At 38.8% G+C, this 24764-nt stretch overlaps 2 protein-coding genes across 7 annotated transcripts in view; one reads left to right on the top strand and one right to left on the bottom strand.

The window, feature by feature from the left end:
• The window catches only part of Eip74EF (Ecdysone-induced protein E74), a 287703-nt gene that overhangs the window by 100158 nt on the left and 162781 nt on the right, over nt 1-24764 (top strand). The window contains exon 1 of one of the 4 annotated variants that reach the window (XM_022087088.2): nt 19594-19733. The exons of the other annotated variants lie outside the window; for them this stretch is intronic. The gene's annotated coding sequence lies outside the window, so the exon portion shown is untranslated. Of the gene's footprint in view, nt 1-19593; nt 19734-24764 lie in introns of those variants that run through there. 4 annotated transcript variants of the gene reach the window in all.
• On the bottom strand, nt 1115-24440 carry Lsm11 (U6 snRNA-associated Sm-like protein LSm11). Of its 3 annotated transcripts, none has more exons than XM_087346564.1 (5): nt 24183-24440; nt 20252-20321; nt 14607-14725; nt 8326-8496; nt 1115-1877 (listed from the first exon to the last, which is right to left on the bottom strand). In XM_087346564.1, the coding sequence occupies exons 1-5, from the start codon at nt 24360-24362 to the stop codon at nt 1860-1862; spliced, it is 558 nt and encodes a 185-aa protein (XP_087202690.1). In that variant the 5' UTR covers nt 24363-24440; the 3' UTR covers nt 1115-1859. The 3 variants fall into 3 exon arrangements, with proteins under 3 accessions (XP_087202690.1, XP_021942788.2, XP_087202691.1); XM_022087096.2 differs by having other exon boundaries at nt 8358-8496; nt 24183-24437; XM_087346565.1 differs by lacking the exon at nt 1115-1877 and adding an exon at nt 1965-2445 and having other exon boundaries at nt 8358-8496.

The raw sequence follows: 24764 nt of genomic DNA, 5'->3' as shown, positions 1-24764 counted from the left end.
CTATAATAGAGAATAAATGTTCTAGAAGTTTTATGGTTTTTATTTTATAACATCGAGAACCTATCAGGAAAATAATAATTGTATACTTTTAGTGTTAAAATAGTGGGAGTAAATACGAACGAGCGATCAGCGATTATTTTCCTAAACAGCATCAACCAATTTATTATTGAAATGGAGATTGTGCGATTTTTGAGATAGGAATTATTATTATTATTCTTGAACTTCCTGTGATGTTAGGCTTGAGGGTCATATGAAACTCATAAATGCATTGTGGGACAAAATGCAGAGTTCCTGGATATTGTAGCAGGTGGTAAAATAGTTACCACCGTCCTTTACAGTGTTAAATCACGTCTCGATGAGGATCATACGATACACATGACCAAACTGCCTTTGTATGCATCGTATTAAACTGAAGAGTGTTCAGCAGCGAAATAAGTCTACGATCGAATTTGGTGTCCATGAATGTCGTTTGTCTCTTCGATAGTACTCGATAACAAACGAGGATGTATAAGATATGACTTAAAACATCCATAGTCTACAGAAATTAGATACACTAAGGAACGTTTCATGTAGGCATAACCTGCCTGTCGAAACTGTTAAGAACTTCTTCACTGATATGGCCGACATAATTACTGCTTGGATATAACATTTCTTTATCAATTCAACTTGAATTAATTACAGAAAAATGCTATCCAGACATTTGCTTAATTAGTGAAGTATTGCCGATAATCTGTTCTGGAATAACAACGATATTATCGCTTAAGTATGCTTGGAGTTAAATCACCGTTTATTATAACGAACATCGGAACTTTACTCTTTCATCTGAACAATTTTATTTCGATTTGTATTCGATATTTTAGTAAGGAATGGCTTTCTCTGTAATTATATTAGCATGCAACAAATATGACTCCTGATTTAGTGTTTTCAGTTTCTTGTCGATATGAACATTTAAGCCTAATTTAATCGAAATTCGTTGAAACTTTTCAGATATGAAATATGCGGATAAAAATTATTTCTCAGAGTTCGTTCATTTCGTGAATTTTGAGACAAGAACACAGCAATACAGCCAGGAAAGATGCGTTGATATTGTAAGGTGACTACAAACTTTACATGATCAAGTTTAAATTCTAATTTATTTATTTTAATACAATGAAAATACTTTGTAAATTAAACAGATATCAGAATGTTGCTAGGTATAGATCTGCTTTCTGTACCCCGATAATAAAGAATAATCCGATGCAAATATATTACAAAACAGTATACAATTCCATTTCTGACAACAGATTCCATCGGTAGATGGCCGTCTCCTGGGTTATTGCGTCATATAGCCTGGTGGAAGTGCACCGATGTTTCAAAGATAATTACGGCCTCCATCCTAAGGGACAACTTTTACCAGACTACACGCGCAGCATCCAAGAAGACAACCATCTTCATACTCGTCGCCATGAGTCTGAAATCTCAGCTGGAAGTTCGCCAAACTTCAGCCATAGTATTAAATTTGAAAACATTCCGTGTCGAAATACTAGATACGTCGATAAATATCGAAAAAATCGTTTATTATTTCTTTTCATAAATGTATTTATATGTGATAATTTTTAAGAGCTTACATAACTTCAACGAACAGTTTCACGAGAATGGAGTTATGAAGCCTGCTTAGAAATTATCACTTCATATTATTAAAGTTTTCTGAAAAATCTGCATGGGAGGAACGATGGAAGTTGTGTTCCCTCAGGAGTCCAGCACTGAGATAAGCGCCACGTGTTCTCCACGTAACAAAAGTTGGTTCACGTGCCGTTCACATACTTCGTTCTTGCGGTCCGTACGGAGCACAACTACACGCGGCTGTAGCTCCTTCTTGTTCACAGCACTGGGTTCACCTGCGGGCGCAAGAACAGATTACAGATTGTCAGTCGTGCGGCCGCCATGTTGTCACTATCAATCATGACGAAAATTACCGAAACTAATAAAGTTGTGGCAACCCTTTCACTACCGATATCAGAAACAGTCCTGAAATATTAGAATTGCAACAGGAAGTAAAATATGCAAGGAAAAATGAAAGAAACAAAAAAAACCACACGGACATATAAGTACGAAAATAAATGTGGACCTGATTATTATTGATGATTTATAATTATATTCGGGAAGGGAAGGGTGTCGGATTCGGTCTAACATTTAGAAAATTAGTTTCCAGTCCAATGTACGATCAATATATTTAACATTTACAAATCATACAAAACTGGCGCCGAATCTGCAGCATCTCAAATAAAGAAGTCATTACCATCTTTACAATGTCAGTATCAAGTAAATATCCTCGTCTCTCCACATTAATAGAATCTGAACTGACGGATGTCGAACGAGAAAAGAACTTCCACTATAGGCCATCCAAGCTATGATTTTTTTTTATTTCCTTCTGTTAATATACCAGCATGACGGCAGTGTGATTATCTGAAACAGAATCGCCATCAGCGTCGATTAATGTAGGGTTCTGACTTGTATGAAATGGATATATCCATATTCGACAAATGTTCAATTTTTATTAAGTCTTTTCTAGAATGTAAAACAAGAAGTATCTCGGAAACACCGCAGGGTGATAAGATGAAGTCATATGACGTGGGCGGTGTATGCAAAACCCATGGAAAAGACGAGAAATAAAAACATATTTTGTCGGAAATCTCGAAGGGAAGGGGCCACTTGAAACCCCTAAGCGTAAATTGGAGAATTGTATTAAAATTGGTCTTTAAAGAAACCCGAAAGTGACCCGGAGACTGGCATCGTACTTGTGTGATGACGCAAAACCTGATTATCGGAACTGGACACCCCTTCAGATTCTATGAACGGGGTTAAATACAGGCACTCAAAATTGATTTTGCAGCTGCGAGGAAAGTCTGTCACATTTATATTGAATATAATAAATACGTTTAAACAGAAATTATGCTTTAATGTATCTGCATTTTATATATGTCATTTATCCAGAATAAAACGGTTCCGTCTTTACTTTTTATTCACAAAGGGACTGAGAAATAAGTCCGCGAGAAAATGTAATGTAAAAATTGCAATTTGAACAAATCAGTTCGTATCAGAATGGCAGTTAATGCGTTTGTCCTTCACCATGCATATCGACTTAAACAAAACAGACTCCTCATTAGTGGTTCTAATTAATGTTGACTGAATGTAAAACGTCACAATCTGTTGCTGTACAGTTTCTAACAGAGGGTTCAGAGTAGAGTAAAATTTTCAGCCTTACATTTCCCCCCCCCCCCCCAATTCTTCTCTCAAAATGAGGATCTAGGATACCAAGACAGGCGATGGTCTCCTCGCCACAAAAAAATTATATTGGGCCAGAAAGGGATGAGAGAAGCAGAATAACACCTGATCACGAGAATTTTAAATTTTAAATACGTATTAACTTCTTGAGATTTTACTTCACGAAGTGTAGTGGGACAAAAGTCTCCACCGATTTTTTTTAATATTTCGTGAAAAATACAGAGTATTTCATCTCTGTTGTTTATTTTTATTAGTTCTTTCAGATTGTTTCGTAAAGACAAATGTGTTTAACAGCTTGATTTATAAAAATATATTCAATTTCCGGTGTAAAAATTTATTATGTATTGCTGATTTAAGATAATTGTCACCTAATGAATGGTAATGTCACAAAGGATTGTTTTGTAAAAAAAGTCTCCGAAATGGAGGGGCAAATAAATTGTTTGTTCTTTAAAACAATGCTTATCACAATTCTTGTGTCAAAACATATGTCGGCAAGGGAAATAAGCAACTACAGATAGGGAAACTCAAATGTCTGTTTCTTTTTTCTTTTTTTAACGTTTTTGCGGGGTACTCCTCTGATGGAGAACTCTCACTCGATGGGTTAGGCCTACAAATGTTATGTACAGCTGATGGACGGGCACTATTGAACACACGTCACAAACATGGCAGTAAACAGGCCGGCATAGAAGCAGACTGGTTGACAGGATTAAGGAAAAACAATCAGCACTCCATACAAAGGCTCTTTTTCTGTCGAAAGGAAAATTACTGCTGATACCGACACACACATACACACTGAAATTTTAAATGGCAGAAAAATGTTTTATCTACAAATTCTTACAATGCTATATCGTACGAAATGCACCTTCTAGTTACTTGTACATTAGTTCTAATGTAAGTAAATCAGCAATACATTTAAAATAATTACATTTCAACGCAATACTTTGTACTAAGGATACAGAATAATATTATATAGGTATACGAGGGTTGAGATATTAAAATCCGTAGAGTTATTTCACTCAGCGCCAGTAACACAACCTGTGTACACGCAGTAGAGTGCAGATGTTTTTAACAACTATTTCCGACTTCATCCCTGCTGGAGTTGTTCATTTATTTGTTTATAATTTATTTAACGATGCTTTTTCAGTAACTCAGACTATATATCGCCAACTGGCTGGATAAAATATGCATTTTCACAGATGTCATCACATTGTAAAACGATCAGCCTACCATTACGAGATAAGGAGTCTGTGTCTAGCTTGGAAAGATAGTAACAGAAACTAATAAAATACTCAGATCTGTATTTTCAAGAAAAACAGAACATTTTACTACCCTTCATTTGAATAAGGTGGAAAGATGTTCGCACCCAGTGCGTACATAATCACCACGCGTTAGGACTATTGCCTTCTGGGTTGTGATGCCATGCAGTCAGTCTTATAGGTAGCTGAAGCACGTTGATCCGTCTGTGAAGTCCTACAATTGACTTCAGAAGACAACGTAGGTGGTGGACACGTGGCAGACCGCTGTCCAGGAATGTTTTATGCCGAGCTGCGGGGTTTGTATGACATTGACATCACAGGGGAGTCACGCAACCCGCCTCGCAGACCCTGACCTACTCCATGTGCTAGACAGAGACAGACGGTCAGGCAACGCATGTGACCTTGGAAGCTACAGCAGTGTATGACACCGCTTCGACAGATGAGTCTGTGTTAACTTCCTGATTTGGGATCCGAGCAGTGGCGGCTCGTATTACTGTCGCCGTCTTCGTTCGTCGTCTTGGCATTCTCTCAACACCGAGACTTTTCACTTAACGACCAAGCACTTCCACGGGAACTTGGGTAGGATTCAATTATAATATTTCAACAGAAACAGTCTGTTTGAGAACAAAGCGCTGGGGGAAATATTTAGACTTAGAGAGAGGAAAATTACAGGACGCTGTGGAAATATACGCAGAGCATCGTAAATTGTAATCAAGTTTTTTTTTCTCAGGGCGGTCACATCTAGGATGGTGAGGTGACCGGGAAAGATAGCATGCGTGGTAAATATGAGAAACACTTTAAATATCAGTTAGGAAGCCTCCTAAAACGATACCTTCTGGAAGACCTCAGGGAAAATGGTATTTAAATGAGTCTGTTGGAAACAGGGCGTGTGTGAGGTGGATTCAGCTGGCTCAAGATATGGGATCCGATGGTGGGCCTCCATAAAAGTATGGAATTACTGGACTAGCCACGTAACTGGAAGCTCCTCATGGCTGCAGATATACCCGTTCTGACTAGTGACTGTCGATTTCGTCGGGTGGGGGTCCGTGAATGTTTACGACGTACAAAGGTCGTCGACGGGACCAAAGAAAACAAGGGACAAGGCTGCGTGTCCGGTGTTGTACTGTATAGCTGTATAGCTGTATGGCTTACGTCACAACGAGGCAGTGCTTCAGATGTTCGCCATCGGCATTCCTTGGTAAAACGGGATAGAGATGTAATTATTTTACTTAACTTAGCTGTAAACGTTACACAGGTCAGACTTTTTATAACATGTACTCCACGATAACAGTGGGGAATATTTGGTGTAAATCCTCATTCTACTCTTTGCAGTAGTCTATAAATTGAATGTGACAAATATTAGAACAGCACATTTAATGCATAACACAGGAAACGTACATTTTCATCCCTCGTAAAGAGCGGATAAAGTACGTAAAATTACTTCAAAATAAAAACTACTTCTCGCGCATATTTATATCCGGAAGACGGCATTGCTTTCTCCCACTACAAGACAGGCCACAGAAGATGGCAGGGAAAGCAAGAGTCATAACACCGTGCAATTTACAGAAATAACTAACACCATGCTTCTTCATTCGTTATTACTTATAACAGAAAGGTGCTCGGCGAAGCTGGCTTGAGTCAATACAAATCACCTTTTACTTAAATTAACTTCTCACCAACTTCCTAAAGATATATCTATTCAGTTGAGAAAGCTACCTTAAATTAAAAAAAACACCACCTTCAGGGGTTTACTACATCTGGGCAGAAATACAAAAAAAACGAAGATTTCTGTCTTCTGATGATCGCCCTGATGACGGAGGCAGTATGACCTCCGAAACGTTGGCAAACATCGACCAGACTACACAACGCAACAACCCAGGAGACAGAAATCTTCATACTAAGAATCGCCCTGATGACGGAGGCAGTATGACCTCCGAAACGTTGGCAAACATCGACCAGACTACACAGCGCAACAACCCAGGAGACAGAAATTTCATACTCATCGCCCTGATGATGGAGGCAGTATGACCTCTGAAACGTTGGTTTACATCGACCAGACTACACAGCGCAACAACCCAGAAGACAGAAATCTTCATATTCATCGCCCTGATGAAGGAGGAAGTATGACCTCTGTAACGTCGGTAAACTTCTACCAGACTACAAGGCGCAACAACCCAGAAGACAGAAATCTTCATCGCCCTGATGATGGAGGCAGTATGACCTCTGTAACGTCGGTAAACTTCTACCAGACTACACAGCGCAACAACCCAGAAGACAGAAATCTTCATACTAAGAATCGCCCTGATGACGGAGGCAGAATGACCTCTGTAACGTCGGTAAACTTCTACCAGACTACAAGGCGCAACAACCCAGAAGACAGAAATCTTCATACTAAGAATCGCCCTGATGACGGAGGCAGTATGACCTCTGTAACGTCGGTAAACTTCTACCAGACTACAAGGCGCAACAACCCAGAAGACAGAAATCTTCATACTCACCGCTGTGAAAACCTCAAATCATACAAAAACAACGAAGTATGTGGGATTTGAGGTTCTCAAGGCGGTGGAAATGTCGGTGTTGTTCTGGGTTGCGACGATACCAGCGTCTTGGAGAAGCATATTTAAGAGACCTGAAAATGGAAACATTATGTTTCTCCGAAACCCAGAAGACCATCAACAGAAACAGGAATCGAATCTCTGAAAGAATCACTGTCAACATACAACGCGTTACTGCCCACAGTTTGAAAACGCCTGTACGAGGGAAAACAAAAATTGCTGTTACATGCGTAGGAGTGTCGGTCGGAAGGTCGGCCAGTTACCCAGGAAGTGTTAGCACGGGATTCGAACCCGGCATGCTCTCACTGCTTACAGTGACGTAATTAAGTAAAAGTGAGGGGACATGCACTACTGGCGAAGCTTGCGATTTACCAGTCCGCCACTGAGCATCATTATGCCTTTCTGCGTTTTATATTACAGGCCGATATGAACAGTAAGGAACGTGGTTACTGCAGCCAAGACTGCATGGGAATGTACGAATGTGCGCGTATTCTACAGGCAGTGTAGTCTGAGCCACTGAAAAAAGTATAAATATGGAACATACAGTTTCCTGTCAATTGTGATTTTGTGGGTAATGACACCGTTCAAATGTTTCGGAGGAACGTATCGCCAGCATCTTCAGCGTTGAAGTAGAGTGGAGTGTACTCAGCCTTGAAGATGGAAGCGAGTACAAACCCAAGTACGCATCTTTACAAATAGGCGAGCACGGACTTTGAATTTATGATTTTGTTAAAATGTTTCTTGAGTTATGAGATGACAAGTAATGTCAATATTCCTCTTGTTTAATCATCTCGAAAACTGTTTAACAGTCGCGGAAAGTGAAATGACCATGAAACGTTTTTTTAATTTATACTCGAAAGCTGTTTTTCCGCGATAGTTCTCGATTCGATGGATAGGCATATTTAGCGAGTTAGGCTCGAGATACGCGCGCAGAAACACGGGCTGATATTCATGCAAAGTTTCCGTTATTGTTGCCCGATTTTAACCAAAACAGTAATGTGTCGACAAATTTTATGAAAATCAAACTTCATGAAAAATCATTCAGCGGTCACATACAGACTGACAGACACGATGAAGTAATAGGCCCATTCCTGCAACTTTCCTGCGCTTATAACAATATTTACATTTGTAAACTGATTTATTTTCTTTGGTTTAATTCGAGTTGGTAGAAAATTCTGATTTGCAAAGTTAGGAAATGTCTGTGTCTAAATGCTGCGCTGAACGTCGTATTCTTCAGAAAATCTTCCTACCCTCCTGCCTTCAGTTGTGATCGGTGTCTCACCTAGGGCTGGCACTTTGTTCCTCTTCCTCCGGGTCCACACTTCACGCACATCCTCCAGAGCTAGGTTCCAGTGTTTGTCGAACGCCGCCAAGAACGCGACGCAGTAGCCACGCATTCCTGCCATGTTCCGAGTGAACACCTGTAATTATATGGTGAAATTTCGGGTTCTCATAGTGACGATTATGAAGATAGCTGTCTCTGGGATGTTGCGCCACTCTGCTTACTCCGAAACATCGGTCAATATCTACCAGACTACACAGCGCAACATTCCAGAAAACGGCCATTTTTAATTATAATTATATTCGTGTATTGATAAGCGATGTGAGTCTTATTTTTATTCTACGGTGTTTACGTGACACGACGAGAGTGGCTCAGCCAGCGTGGTGTCTGACGACGGACAGGGCGACTGGGGTTCGATCTCTGGCAGGAGTTTTAGAAGAAAAGTTACTTTTTGTTCCTATTGATCAAATAGGTACTACTGATTAAGCTATTTGGATGTGTAAAGTGTAGCTAATATTTATTATTTATTATCAGATGAAAATTAGTTTATAAGGAATTGCACGATTTCGTCTGATAACTTTTAGGTTCAATTCTTGAGCGAAGCAGTGTTCAGGCCCTAAACAAAGCACTTCAGTGAGATTTGGGGTTTTCATTGCGGCGAAAATGTGGAATGTGGCGATATTGGTTATGGTGTAGTGCAGTCTTGTAGGTAGTTATCAACATTTCGCAATAATATACTGCGTCACAATCCATAAAGTAGTTCCGCCTGTTCATGTGATGTAGACATAGCCATTTCCATTAACGTAGTTTTAGGTCTTTCGAGGTTATTCGTGATTTGTATTCAAAAGGTCTCGGGTTTGATTGTCCGATCGAAGGCTGACTTTAAAGAGATTTTTCATTGTTTTATTTAGTGTCTTTAAACAAATTCTGCAATAGTAAATTAAAACAAGCAAAGATCTCTTTCACAATCATCGCCTATCATCGAACACTATATCAACTTATATGACTAACCTGTGCATTTCACACAGTGTCATTAAATTAACACAAGAACAAATAACAACAAAAGTAACTTTTAGGAGTATCGACCAATAAACAACCACCAGTCTGTACCTTGTAAGCCATTGTCTGGTCTTATACTTCAGTAGACTATGCAAAAACCAGTTTTAATTTCAGAAATCCAATTTCTGCCTTAAAGGAAAGCTTCTCCGGTCAAGGGCTTCATCGAACTCACGTGTACCAGGAACAGGTCAGGAACGAATAAATATTTATATAAAACTTCTGTCATGGTACTGCATATTCAGGTAGTAGCAAGTGAGAGCCATAATAATTCATAACCACTCTTTCCATTAGGTTGCAACTGGAAGCTGCGACGACGAACCCAAATAACTTTACATTCAGCACAGACACCCAGTGAAATGAAAATATGCATTGTATTCGGGATGCCCTTGGTTCGAATACCAAGGCTGGCAGGTTTCCATAAACGCTACCTTGTCTCCCTCCCACAGAACCTCGAATCTGATCCAGCAACCTTTACAGTAACAGACTATAGGTTACCCTGAACACAATTTTCCGCTCAACTAAGCAAATCAGGGATTTAAATTCCGGTTATTTTGTCATCATTAACACTTTTCATGTATGGCTGATGTTGTTATGTATATGTGAACTAAACACCCATCACGTTAAAGGAGAGAAAACAGTGCACACAGCACGAACACAGTTCAGAACCTGTGCAAAAATGAACACAAAAAGATTTTAACTTAATTTTTGAACTGAAATAAACTGCCAATAAAACACTTGTGTTGTACGCTTATATTCCTTTCAGTAGATTCTATCCTTAATAAAAATCTCAACATTTATCTAGGCTGTTTCAAAAGAACGTTTTAGGTACCAATATATTTTGTTACCAGTAAGCAACAGGCGATAATCGTGATGGGGGTAGCAAGCAGCTCTGAAACGTCGGAAAACTTCTACCAGACTACACGGCGCAGTTACTCAAAAGACAACCATTTTCGTAATCTAAAATTCTAGTCCTAGGTTACACAGCATGACCGAAAATTCCTGTCATGTTCGTTTCGTCCCTGGTAAATACACCTGCAGATAACCTCGGTGTCTGGTTTGCCTCTAAACCGAGGAAACGTTTCTCGCCTTGTAGAATGACCAACTGCCAACGTAAATGTACATGAAAATAAATATTCACATTCATCTGGGATGAGAAATGGCATACAGTCTGAATGAATTATTGAACACACTGTGCACAAGGCGTTAGGATGAGACCTGGCGAGCTACACAACCTTGGCAAACACACAAGAATAGACGGGGATTTGGAACTTCTGGTTGCAACATGGAGAACTCCCGCAGTTCAATGAGGATCTTTCTGATTTACAAAGGGAGGAATGGCTTGTGGCAGATTCCGTCATACTCAGTAGGTCAAGAGAAGAGAAATCGCGTTAAGTAGAAAGCTCTTCTACTCCATCAGTCAGTGGGCGGAGAAACACACTAAAACATGACACACCTCTGTTAGTACAATCACCTTGAATGCGCGAGGTGAACTCCGAAGTGTTTACGTGCATGACAAGGTCAGCGCGGGGCAAAACGAGACCTTCGGCAGACAGGAATTACTGCAACTGGAGACTAAAGTTGAGATTAATAAATAAAGCTAAGGATTTCTGACTTTTTATGCAATAAATGACCTCTCACTCCAACTATAAAAACCCTGCGCCTAAAAACAAAACAGCAAAGATGCGTTCGGAGGAAGCACACCGTGATTATGTACAGAGGACACCGGATCTAAACCCCCGCAAAACATGCGAACTATGAGTGGTCATTTCACTTCGTCCCTCCTTTTTAGAAAATTCTGTTTACCCTCTGCTATGCCAGGCTTTCTTTCTGCTACTAGCCGTCATTTTTCAGTCACACTGTTGTAAAAATTAAAGCGGTTTGGTGGCTTGTACGGAGGACGGTGTATTAAAATGCCGAACAAAGTTATTCTTCAAAATCCTTACTGGCGAAGTGTATGGGACAGGGAATCATCAAGATCCGAGATTGTACTAAACGCTATAGCCCAAGCCTCGGGTTTTAGATTTGTCGGCAGCCAGCTTAATCGGTCCAGATACAGTAGAGGGGAAGAGAAATGTCCCGGCAGTTCAGAATTCTTTCTTTTCGTTTCTGACACTAAGTTATTTGGGGTGAATTTAAATAAAAGTGCGGTCTGTTTTTACATCTCAGTCAAAAGCTGTGGTCTTTAACATTTTTTATCGTCACGTTTGACAATGTAAATAAATATTAAAATATACACCAATTTGTGCTGTTTTGGAATCTAATAGCGTCGAGGCGGAAGTAACGAGCAACAAATGTTACTAGAACACTTGTCTTCGTGGAAAAATATTCTTGAGAGGCTGATAGTCGCTTAGCTAGTCAAGAGATTCACATACAGCCTTTTATAGAACCCGAAGATCCAACACCGTGTTCATGAGGAATATCAGGGTGGTCCAACATTTTTATTCCCAGTGGCCAAAAATATTTCCCTCGTTTCGCCCAAGAGCCAAGAAACCCCTATTGGCACTATTTTTGAAAACTAATAGCCAATTGTTGGAAATGACCATAGTATATGCTCAAAAATAAATGTCATTGACCTTTAGGTCCCGCAATTAGTTTCTCCCCTACAGGTTTTCATGACGAAAATTTTGCATGCATTTCTTATGCTTCCCATGCGTGCTACTTCCATCTCATCCTCTTTGATTTGATCACCGAAAGTCACGACCGAGTCAGAAGCATTTCTGCCTCGTGTTCGGAAGGTCTATGTTTCAAATCTCGGCCCGGAGACCGGCTATCCTCAGGAGTTTCGTAGATTTACTCAACCTCTGCATGAAACTGATGGAATAGTACCACACGTTGATTTCTTCATCCTAATAATAGATTATTTGGTGGAGACAAATAATAAACCTTCTCGTTGTAAAATTTTCTGCAACCTCCTGTTACTTCCTCAGCACTTAACTGTTCTTTTCCCTTAGGACGACAGCAGACTAACAGACAATACTGAACTCACTAGAAGGGCTGGGTTCAATACCATGTAAACTTTTTGTAATGTAGTCAATACCGGAGGAAAGTAAAAGTAAATTAGTAAACTCACGGATCCTTTAATCTGCACAAGGAAAAACAAGTATCTTGAAACATATGGCAGCAAATTTACATTCACCTTCTATTACTGCTGACAGCCTTACAAGCCATTCTAATCCTAAAGGACATCTGTACAAACCATGACGCTCCATATACAGTTCTAAAGAATCTCAAAAGAAAAGCATCTTCACATTCGTTTATGGGTTTCCGTTACGGGGGATGTTGGCAAAATGGCACTGCGGGGATGATAAATGCATTTAAAGTTTTTGTCTGGAATACCTCAAGGGAATATACCACTTGAGACACCTAAACGTAGATGTGAGGATAAAATTAACCCTGTAAAGCCTAGTGGTAATTATATGTCCTACCTCCTTTAACATTCAGCAGCTTTTCATTTTGTGCTTATATGTTTTGTATGATTATTTCCTCAAATAGCATTAACGAGTTGATCTTTGTGATGAATAGTTATGTTTTCTAGGCGGTACGAACTGGATTCTTAAATATTTGAACGAACAAGGCTTTGAAGGGTTTTAAAATATGTCTTAGTGAATTCGATGCGCGGGTGTATTCTGGTTAATCTAACTCAGTGGCAGGCTCTTGTCACACAATGTCGAGTGACAAATTTGATTGGTATTTGCATGCAAGGGACTGAGGTAAACTGCGAAAAATAAAGGTCATTACAGCCCACCTGTAACCTCCCAAACACACAGAAAGGTCAATCCCTATATCACGACATTAGGTAAATTCGGTTTTGTAATAATAAAAGAACGAAGTATCGATATTAAAAGGTACAAGGTCTATGCTAAAATGAAGGTCCAAAACCAGCACGACCTCGCTTGGTTATATAGCTTTCATTACTACAGGCGTTGAATGCTAATTTGTGTTACAAAGATAAAAGTGATTAGTTAAGCTGAGGGACGGAGTGAGTTCATTTGCTTGGTTGTAGTTCGTACGTACATCGAACAAGTTCCACAAGACAGTTAATGGGAATATTCGACAACTGTAAGCGTGTTGTCCAGAATCACGGGATGTTAAGAAGGGCGCTGTTCATGCATGAATGCAACAAAGTAGCGTTTCTAAACAAAAAGGAATGCCAATTTACACACAGTCAGAGCAGTCACGTTTATTGTACTAACACACTTCCTTCAACAAAGAAAATAGTTGCTCTCGATTGAATCAGGTACACGAAGTATGTGAATTCCGTATTTTTTTGTTTGAGTTTCCTCTTCCCTTCTAATTTTCGACCAAATTTCATTGTTAAAAGGAGAGACAGACTTATATATTATCATACATCCATGTCCCCAATAATTATTTATGGACTTTCATGAAACTTGGTATTAAAATTATGCTAGTACAAACATGGCGACCGTTTGAATTTTTGAGGCAGGACGATACTAGCAAGACGGGAGGATAATACTATTTTCGTGGGCTCCTGAAATGATGTGAAATAAGATAACAAACCTTTAAAAGACATACAACACAGTTATCACGTGATACTTTACACAGAGATCATACAAGACCGACAAAATGGTGTGAAACACATTTTTATGTATTACCCATAAGAAACGTGGAAAACTTTGAGGTTATATAAGTGTAACACATTTTGAAACTGTGCTAGTGGAAACGCATATAAATGAACCATTAAATTGTATAATTATCAATTTATAGTTCCTGTTAGTCACGCCACACATGCGCATAGCCTTATTTTTTATCACCAGCTTTTGCAGATCAGGCCTTGTGGCATGGCCCACGCCCTAGAGTACTTAAATCGGCAAAAAAAGTTTTAAAATAAAGTAGGCACCAACGTGTGTTATCTCGTTGAGGGGAAATCACACACTGCCGAAACGCACCAAACAGTTTACTTTCTGGTCTCGGTGCGATTTCCAACAGCAGTGAGTCCTAATGATGTGTTCTTTCCGTGCAAGACAGCCCTCTCATGACACATGCACACTCTTCAATGGGTACTCTAAGGGTGAGTCCAGACTGCTTGGGTTCGGGCTCGTGTTCCGTGAATGTGGACGGTTTCACGAGCCAGAGTCCAAACAGCGTGGCCAACCGGAACCATGGACTCCATGAGTTCGCTAGTGCCGGTAGAGTTGCCTGTCTGTACACGCCGAGTCTTAATTCACACACCTTGATTCTGACACGGCGCTCCATACACTCCCAGAGCACGGAAAGAGGACCAGTCATGTTCTTCATACGCGACAACACGTTACGCGTGTCTCGATGAGGGCGAACGTTTGGGATTGGCACTGGAACACAAGAATCACATTATACTGCCACGCCAAGTACAGTTTTGATATTTCTAAACTGCTAACTACAAGAGGTAGAGCTATTATCTTTCTCAACAAGTCCGTTTCTCTTTAAAGAAACATGTTATTGGGGTATTTAAATGGCGTGTTTCTATTCTTAAAAAGCTTTTAAACATGCCACGAAGCGTTTCACAGATGTCCCAGAAAACAAAATGTATCCACATAAAAAATGGGTAGTGTTTCTAAACGAGATATCTCGTGCTTGGTATGTAATGGATTTAATTAAGAGACTAAACACTGTATATCTATTTCTCATAGGTGATAACGCGTGAATCACAGAGACTGGTAGAATTGAATTTAAACGAAAAGTCTGCCTTACAATTTGTTCTGTAGCTGTGCGCCTTAAGGGACACAGCTACAATGAAACGTGAGTAATAAATAGTTTATAAATTCTGAAACTCAGAGCTTTTAACCGCTCCTAGACCACACATGACAGCAGGTAATTTAAGCAAAACGTTCAGCAAACTTATTTTACGTGATGTGTTCATGCAACACAATAAGGTGTGAATTAAATTCAGGTGGCTTAAGCTAGAATCAAGTAGTGGGCTGCTGTGAACACAATAACTGAATATGTCATTTCAAAACCGCATGAGTCCACAAAACTCGGTTTCGATAAATAAAAAACTAGCAAATATTATTTATTTCACGCTTTGTATCTTCCCCCAACGTAACTGGCAAGCATTTCTATGATTTTAGTACACTAAAATCATTTGCATTCAGAGTTATGACCTAAAGTTAGTTTTGAACTCACGTTGTTTTTACTTAATATTGAACGCATGACTTGTGGTAACCTGTCTCTTGTCACTGCTGGGGTGAACTATTTAAGTCTCTGCAGGTTTCCGGTGGTTTTCCTATGGTCAAAATCAAATCCTTGTAGTAAAATAACACGAGTCCAAGATTAGTGTCGTTTTGTTAGGAACAGACTATAGATAAGGATGGGCAGTAAAGGCTTAGACCGATGTGGTTCTAGTGATTGCCAAGGTAGCAGTATCGAAGTCCTCTAAAAAATTGGACTGTGTGAACCTGCAAATGACCGGCTCAGTTAACCTCTGTGTTCCATGAAATACAAGGAATTTTTGGACCAGATACAAGCTTATCAAGAAGAACCTGATACAGTTAGTTCCTGTCCAATCTTCATCGTCAGGTGAGACCCACTCAGTTTACAAGGCGTGTGCCTTCAAGGCAAAATGTACGGGTAATTCTGTTCTGCTACTCATCACGTCGTTAACAAAGAGGCAGGCGTACGAGTATGCAGTTTTAATGGAGCATTTCACGCTTCAGAACACCAGTCTGCTACTTTTAGTATCAAAAAACTTTTTAGCCCCAATTACAGAGAATATAAGTTAACTTCTTTTAAAGGTCCTGAATCAAGTTCTGGTGCGCTGAAATATTTTCCAAAGAAGATGGTATGAGTGAACCAACCCACGTTTTGTTAGCTGTTGGACCATTAGGAAATGGCAGTGTAGGTCTACAACTGCTGAGTTACTGACAATTATAACTTTGGCAGATATTCTAACTCCATACAGTGCAAGTTTCCTTGATAAACTCATAGTCGTTCTACTTCTCATGAAATTACCGGTCTTTTATGGAGCCCGGAGGTCCATTACCATGTTCACAATACCACGCTACTGTACCCTATCCTGAGCCAATTAAATCCTGATCACACAATAAACACTTATTTCTGCTAATCAGTTTTAATATTCACTCTATTTTGCGATTAGGTATTCAAAACCGATCTTTCCCTCCAGGTTTTGGACTAAAATTTCCAATAAATGTTGTAAAAATGACTTACTAATGAGTTACTAGGTTGTAAATTTTTTTAATACTTCAAGGAAATTTACGTTCTTGTCATTGTTTTGCGTGCGTCCATTTAACAATATCGTAAGAGAAGTGTAATGTCCAGACAGTACGTACCAACAGCAGTGAAACCTGTTTCTCTATATTGTTGTTACGTGTACCCTATATTAAAGATGATGATATCTTCTGTAAGACTTCATTATTTCCAGTGGGTAATATTACGATCGAAAGTGACAGTCCTAGCAAACGAAAGCTGTAATCAGCGAAAGTAATATAACATAACAACAAAAATACGAGTTGTAAGGAGAAAACTGCCTCCAAGTCTGCGAGAAAGTGTCGACGACTTTCACTGTGGTTGAAATATCATCCGATGTAGGCTCAGTTCAAGATGACGGAAAGAAATGTTCAAATCCACACTCTCAGAGCAGTCTGATTACATTCGTGCTTCGTCTGTCAGCATCTAACACTATTGTGCCAGTTCGCGTAATAAAAACATACGTATTCAAATGTAACCCACACCGGTGCTTGAAATAATGTACAGTGGATCTATATAACGCTAGAAACAGGCGATAATAAAATGTGACGTGTAACTTGGAGTGGGAAAGATGCACTAATAAATCTATACATTTTCATATGAAATTAAAAACACGGAAATGGATTAGTAAGCTCCAAATCAAATGGTACAGAACAGACAAGATTACTGTGAGAATCACAGCAAACGAGAAACAGTATTTCAGGATGAAACCGTGATTTAAAAAATTAATTAAGAGGTACAATAACAAGAAGTGTTTACCAAAGAATAGGAAGAGTTTATAGAACTTGAGAGGCTATAATAGAAATCCCTGCTTCACGGAGGACATGACAGTGTTATAAACCGCGTGTGTACAAATGGAAGGTGAATGACCAGCAAGCAACTCGCTACTGCGGGATCTCACGAGTTGGGCCCAGTCCGCGAGCGGTTGGGGAGGTGAATGACCACCCGTTGAAGTAGTGCAGACGGTTTCTACCTTGGTACATGCCCCACCACATACAACTACGCACTATTATACATACAGTTTAATTGCATAATGAAACAGGAGTTGTACAATGTAATTCAATATCATATTCTATTCTATGAAATGTTCATAAATATAGAGCAAATGCAACGACTTTTCAATCGATTTTCATTCAGCTAAGATTGCTCCGATGTATCGAAAACAATTTAGAAATATCGATCCAGAGTGGAACAGTGTGTTCCATGTCGAGTCTGTAGTACACATTTCAGACAGAACCTTATCACACTACATATTAATTGCGCAGTTATAAATAAAATAGTCTACTTCGATAAATACGTACCATACCGAAATATGTTTCAAATACATTCTCTGCATAAACGGATCAATATTTCGTGTTATGTAGGCCCACCGTTTTGTCTATGGCGGGTAATTTTTAAGAACACTTACAAAAGTTTTGTTTAAGTTTCGTGCTAAGTATACGTTTTCGTACTGGACCGATATGGGCCAAAACTAAATTCTCTAGACAAACTTTCAATAGTCCTGGAGTAGTACACGCGACAGGACATGATCTCATTATGCTTTTATGTTATGCACTTCATTTAAACAGAATGATGAAACGTGATACGTTTCTGTGATTTATTAAAAAACTGTTAAAATATATAATTTAAATGTTTTTGCTATTATTTGGAGCTTATGAGAGATCTACGGTTTTGAGAATGACTGAAATATTTTTTCTGATATCTTAAATTTACTACAGGTTTTCAAACTATTTGTTGCATTCTCTGTCACGTCCACTGCAGGATCTTAATTCATGTAACTTTGTACTGATTATAGCTGGCCGTTTTATGGTTACAAAGCTACAGTCTAAGAATTAAGGGACTGTCGCGAACATCTGTTTACATGCAGGACGGAGAAAGTCTAAGAGTAAAAAGCAAACCCGATCCAAAGATTCGATTCGCGGAACCGAATATCAGACAACTGCTTTGAAATTGTTATTCTTGTTATGTACAGTCCAAAGCCAGCGTTTCTGAAAGTGGAAGGTATCCCTATAACTTTTATTCAATATGCTTTCTTTTCTCAGGTGCATACTGAGATATGCCAAAAATGGGTCCAAGCTCTTCTAATGGGTCTCAGGAAAAGTATGTACTATACAGAGTGACTGTCTAATGCCTTCGAATTTTTTATATGCATCCCGCACAGCCTGTTAGGATGTCTTGTGCTCGTCTTGCAGTCGTTTGATACGGAAATATAGCGCTACCGCGATGTATGCTGTGCATTAACCAATCAAGAGCCAGTTGCTTGTTTGATTGTGTACAGCCTTTGTAAAAAGTATATTAATGGAGTACAGTCACGTTCAGAAGCGAAGGAATAGAATAAGACATAGGACGAAAGGAACGAAGAAATACTACAAGCTGTAGCACGAAATGAAGACTGGCGTTTTCAAGTAAAAGTGTATGACGGTTGTTGTGTCATAACAAGAAAATTCGAAGGCTTTGATAACAAAGTCTCATCAAAGTTTGTCAATGAACTCAGGAGGTTTACTAAACTAAATCAAAATTTAAATGACTCAAAATGTAGCGCATGTCTACCAAACTTACTATAATGATAACAGCGGACCAATACTTCCATGTGGTTGAAGTGCACGAGGCAATATCTATTTTGCTGCAAATCTATTAGTGTTAGTTTTCCCGCCAGTACATTCGATCACAGATAATCAATCAGATGCGTACTATTCGTCAAAGGAAGTAGTTACAATAACTACCACTAATAGCGCTGACTGAATACTCGATGTCCAAGATTGAATCAAATTATATACACAACTTGATTCTGCGCCGTGCTGAAGAACTAAGAGTTTCCTTCTTGAATTCCGTTGCGTGGGATAATTATCACCATTACTTTACCCCAATTAATCAAGTCCAACAGGAAATACAATGTGAAAACTAAAATAATCGGTTCGGATATCATCAAAAATTTCATTCCCGTGCCATCTGTTGGTTGCAACAGCAATTACACGCGAGCTACCGTTTACATATAGCATGTGCGGTGTAGTAGTAAATAACGAATATAAATGGGAAATCACCTTACGTGCTTAAATCAAGGAAGAGGAGTACCACAGTATTACGTAATTGCTGTAATGCATGAAGTTGTGAACTCAGGTACCTAAGCATAGATCACAGAATTAATCTCTTATTCCATCAAGCTGAGTCCTTGAGAAAAAGCATGTAACCAAACCCTATATGGTGTGAGTGAAGGCTGGAGTTTATTTGGCTGATGGAAGGGTTCTTTAATATGCTCTTACTTGATAATGAGCAGGTTCCAATAATACCAGCTAAGCAACTATTAGCTTCTCAAGGGGTCTGCTATGTGGATTTAGTTTGCATCTGGTGTATTCATTACTGTGTCCCCTTAACCATTTCTGCAACCTGATTCTTTACTTTTTAAGTTAGTACTTCCACAATACAAAACCACCACCTTCTACATTTTTACCTCTTGTGAACATGATTATGGTCCTTTGGGTTAACTAATTGACACTATTTGTTTTCCTTCTCGGAGTCTGTTCCATGGAGTTTGTCTCACATCATTGTTATACAATAATCAGGATGTGGAAATGTAATTCTCTGCATGCCTCTTGCAGAATGTCACATACATTACATTAGAAAGTACTGATACTTACCCTGATGTGGAAGAAATCGCCTTTCTGGTTGCTCTTCTGAAGATGGGCCTGGTTCATTATCCTTATCAACCTAAAAATAAAATTGAAGCCTAAATCATGCATGACCAACCTTCTGTTATTAAAAATTTTATATCATATCACATGCACATGAATGTACAGGTGATGTCAACATTATATTTTAATAGCTTGAGCTCAATTTGACAGGGATAACTTCCAGCTGCAGTAGAACTTGCATCTAACCTTACATGGGATGCTTCAGGTTTGCTTGATTGCTTTGTACATTGTCTAGTAGGAACTTCTTGGTAACAAAACCAAATCTAAGCCTTGCCTTTACTAATGTAGGAGTTTTTAATCCCTCCTGGAACAAGTGAATGGAGGATCAGACTAGTGCAAAGCCTCTACCTAACAGGGCAACCATCCACAACCCAAGCAGATAGTATTGCACATCTTGGACCTCACAGTCTGTGGGAATAAGTAATTCTATGAATAATTACATGTTTTTGACAGGTATTGAAATTAGGAAGAGTTGCATCCTACATAAAAGATATTCATTCTATAGCATTCCATTGTGGTAATTTTACAGCCAAATCTAACATTGCACTGCCCATGAAAGCAACCCAAAAACAAATTTATGTTAAAAACTGAATATAATGAATATTATGAACTTTGTGCAGTGTTTATCATGTTCTTGTACCAGATGATAGTGTTTTGTGCTATTATTATTATTGAGTGTTCTGTCTGACGACAGGTCCATTGCTCTGCCCAAAAAGAGCTCGCCAGTTTTCCCTATTCTCAGCTTCTCGTTTCAATTCCTGAAACTTCATCTTCTTTCCTTGTTTAAGGTCGTCAGTTAGCTGTATCAGTCTTCTTCCCAGTCCTCGCTTTCCCTCAACCTGGCCTTCGATGATATCACTCAGTAACCCATTCCTTCTCATAATATGTCCCAGCCAGTTAGCTTTCCTGCAGAATGTTTCTTTGCTCGTTGACTCGCCTCAATACTTCTTCGTTGGTCACTCGATCTGTCCACCTGATCTTCTCTATTCTTCTCCAACACCACATTTCAAAACTCCAGGTATTTTTGTTCCTTCTTCCTGAGTGTCCAAGTCTCTGCTCCATACAGCGCGACACTCCATACGTAACACTTCACTAGTTTCTTCTTCATCTCCAAGCCAAAACTTGCTAAAGTGCTACACAATTAAAAAGTATGTGTCAATTATTATTCATTTCCACTTGCCACTTTGAGAATTACCAAGAAAAGAAAATGTCATTTGCATGTGATCATTAAGATAATTTTCTAATTAAAAAAAATTGAGTGGAGACGAGCCAAGTTCTAACTGCAGTGTTGAGGTCATCACTTACATTATCAATGGTGCCACTGAATGTACAGAATGTGACATTTCAGATTCTCACAGCACAAAGTATGACGATGATGTGTCTTCAAGGATACTGAACAATGTGGTCTCATAGGAACTGATTGCCATTTGAGAGGTGCTTACTGCCTCCAACATCAGGGCAGTCAATTTCTATCGGACTGCATGGTGCAACATCCTAGAAAACAATGATCTTCAAGTACAAACTACTTCCATGGGATGACAGAAGGTTGGCAATGCCCTGTTTACTAATCCAGTGTTTCTCAAACTTTGTCATGGAACCCTTCTGATTTCAATAATTAATGGCAGCATTCAATATCAGAACTAAAAGCAAATGAAGAACAACTGGAAAATAAAGAATGATACAATAGGGCAGTTCACTGTGGTATAAAATTAGAAAGGTAAATGTAATTATGTTGCAGACATTTTATACAAGTGTACCTGATACTGGAAAGAATATGCTTCCTTTCTGGTGATAAATTTGACAAACACTGAGAGTAATGTTAGAATGTAGTATTCAAATGATAGATGCAATATCCAATATCCCAGCATTTTATTTTTATGACAACATATGATAAAAACCTAATTTCATGTAACTGTGCTCTGTTCATTTTGACTCTGAACACTTATTCAGGCAGTTCACACCAGAAATCATCAGCAAAATTCTTCTTTGTATGGTGGCAGAACAGAACTCTATTCAACACTACCATGCTAGAACATAGAATGTTAACCAGTACTACCAAAGCCTGCTGCCATGGAACACAATCCTTTATCTCCTCCATCTTCAGAGTAGCCAATTGTCAACAATTCCTTCATACCACCTAACAGTATTATTACATTACTTATCTGACAAAGTTGTTCAATATGTGTTAAACCCAAATTTCTCACTCCATCTTTCTTAAGTACTTGGTTTTCAAACACTACATATTCTTTCTTCAGAGTAATTAAGAGGTCACATTTCATATTCTTACAAAAAAACTGCCCAAATCACTGTTTAGTGTATCCATTATTTTATTGCATTATTTCTATTAAAGTATTATGTGATATAATAATTTGTAAGATTTGAGGTTTTCATAGCGGTGAGTATAAAGATTTCCGTCTTCTGGGTTGTTGCGCTGTGTAGTCTGGTCGATGTTAACCAACGTTTCAGAGGTCATACTGCCTCCTGAATATTCATCGCCCTGATGACGGAGGCAGTATGGCCTCTGAAATGTTGGTTAACATCGACCAGACTACACAGCGCAACAACCCAGAAGACGGAAATCTTCATATAATAATTTGTTGTTGGTTGTCTTGTTCATGTATTTGCTGTTAACTGTATTTATATCTGCATGGATTTCTTTGCTGGTCTGTAAGAGAACTTCTGCATTTTCTTTATGGCAGTATAGTGACTGCTACAAGCTGGTTATCCAGAGGAAGGTATTCCTCTCTGAGTTATCATGACCAGAATGGCTCTGGGGCAAGTCTAGTCTCTTATCCAATGGGTACCAAGGGACCATTACCCAGGGGTAAACAAGCTGAGGTGTGATACTGTTTACTTACCTCCACCTAGTGTCATATTTAAGAATGCATCTATGCACACTTTTCCTCCCCCATGTCCTCTTGTTGTGTTTAATTAAACACAGTGATAACTTTACCAGAAAACTATACTGCCCCAAACAATCAATATCATCTATCAGAACTAAGCTTAAGTCATAACCCCCTTTTATTTGTACAATTAACAAAATGCATCTTATTACAGAAATTAGTCTTTCATATAATTGATAGCTGGGGATATCTCCTGGGGAATAAAGCAGCCAGAGCATGAAACTGATCATTCCCATCCATTGCTGATGTTTGTAATGTGCAGAGCTTTACAACTTCCCAAATATCTTCATGGTGTGGTGCTTAATCGCACTGACCACAAATTCATAGCTATAGTTCTGCTAAATATTTCTTAACTGTGACAAATACACATTTATATTACAAACAACACCACTCTCAGCCATTTTAAAATAAAGACAAAAGTTGTAATAAGACAGATATATTGATGAAAAAACGCACAGAGGTCATGATCTAATATTATAGTAACATAAGTACAATGAACAGCATAATATTAAACAATGACAACTTCGAAATTGTACATATGAATCCTAATGCTGCATGTCTGCAATTAACTGCATTATTTCTGTTTCAACAACAGAAATGTTATTTATATATACGTGGTAAAAAACAAAACCTTAACCCAATCCCAAGCTGAAATTCACAATACCATTACATATTTCAGACATCTTTTAGGTTAAATTTTCCAGGTTACATATTTTTATTTCGTACTGCCTTCACGCTACATAAGTCCTAACCTTTAAATTCTACGGCACTACTGCACATACACTGTGAAAATTGTTATCCGAATGCTACTGTCTGGCTCATTCTTCAGTTCATGGCAACGGTGCCCTGCTTATATCACATATTAATATATATACAAAGAAACGACATTAGAATTCTTTAACCATTTGTGCCATGAATATTTTCTTCAGAACACCTGCACAATCAGTCGTTAACCTCCAGCTTCTATTACATACCTTTTCTGATCGCTTTTTCTCACGAGGGTTTAAAGATGAGCGGTATTTATGTATATTATCAAGAACTGGTGCGTTGGGAATCGGAAGACGAACATTTTTAGAATATAAAGCTTTCAGGGGATCAAATTTTGGTGACGTAAAATCTAGCGATTCTTCTTCTTCCTCACTTTTGTCGCCCATAATATGGCTTTTTTGTTTTCAACGTGCGTGATATACCAATGAACACTACGAACCATGTAGGAAAGAATCGATCTCAACATTGTAACCAACATACGTAAATTTACCGCAGCATAGTTCCTGAATACTCCGCTTGCTGTTTGGCGCCAACTGTCGTACTGCGGTACCAACGGTAAAAAAGAGGAAATATTATCAAACGCAAACGTACAAATTATTTTAGGACGAAATTATCTTTCATTCAACTTTCCTTATGCGATCCTTGCACGAAGTGCACAGGGAGAACGCCTTTTGGACTGGTAGTCCGTCTGACCAGTTGATTATACTTGAGAACCACTAAATAGATTGGGATGAAATTTTGTGTGGAGTCTGTGTAATTCTAGATGACTTCAAAATCGTGCTTTTGAA

Source organism: Zootermopsis nevadensis, unplaced genomic scaffold, assembly GCF_977971745.1.
Source record: "Zootermopsis nevadensis isolate Lab colony 2312 unplaced genomic scaffold, Znev_1.0 Znev_ptg000010l, whole genome shotgun sequence".
NCBI lineage: Eukaryota > Metazoa > Arthropoda > Insecta > Blattodea > Termopsidae > Zootermopsis > Zootermopsis nevadensis.
The sequence above is the reverse complement of the archived record's forward strand: the minus strand, read 5'-3'. Positions and strand labels throughout refer to the sequence as shown.

What these genes read in the sequence shown, in the direction of transcription:
- Lsm11 (XM_022087096.2), bottom strand. Translation starts at nt 24,362, where the DNA reads ATGGGCGACAAAAGTGAGGAAGAAGAAGAATCGCTAGATTTTACGTCA. An exon ending in AGAAAAAGCGATCAGAAAAG is followed by an intron (nt 20,322 to 24,182) that starts GTATGTAATAGA and finishes TTTTATTTTTAG; the next exon opens with GTTGATAAGGATAATGAACC. An exon ending in AGCGCCGTGTCAGAATCAAG is followed by an intron (nt 8,497 to 14,606) that starts GTGTGTGAATTA and finishes ATATAATTACAG; the next exon opens with GTGTTCACTCGGAACATGGC.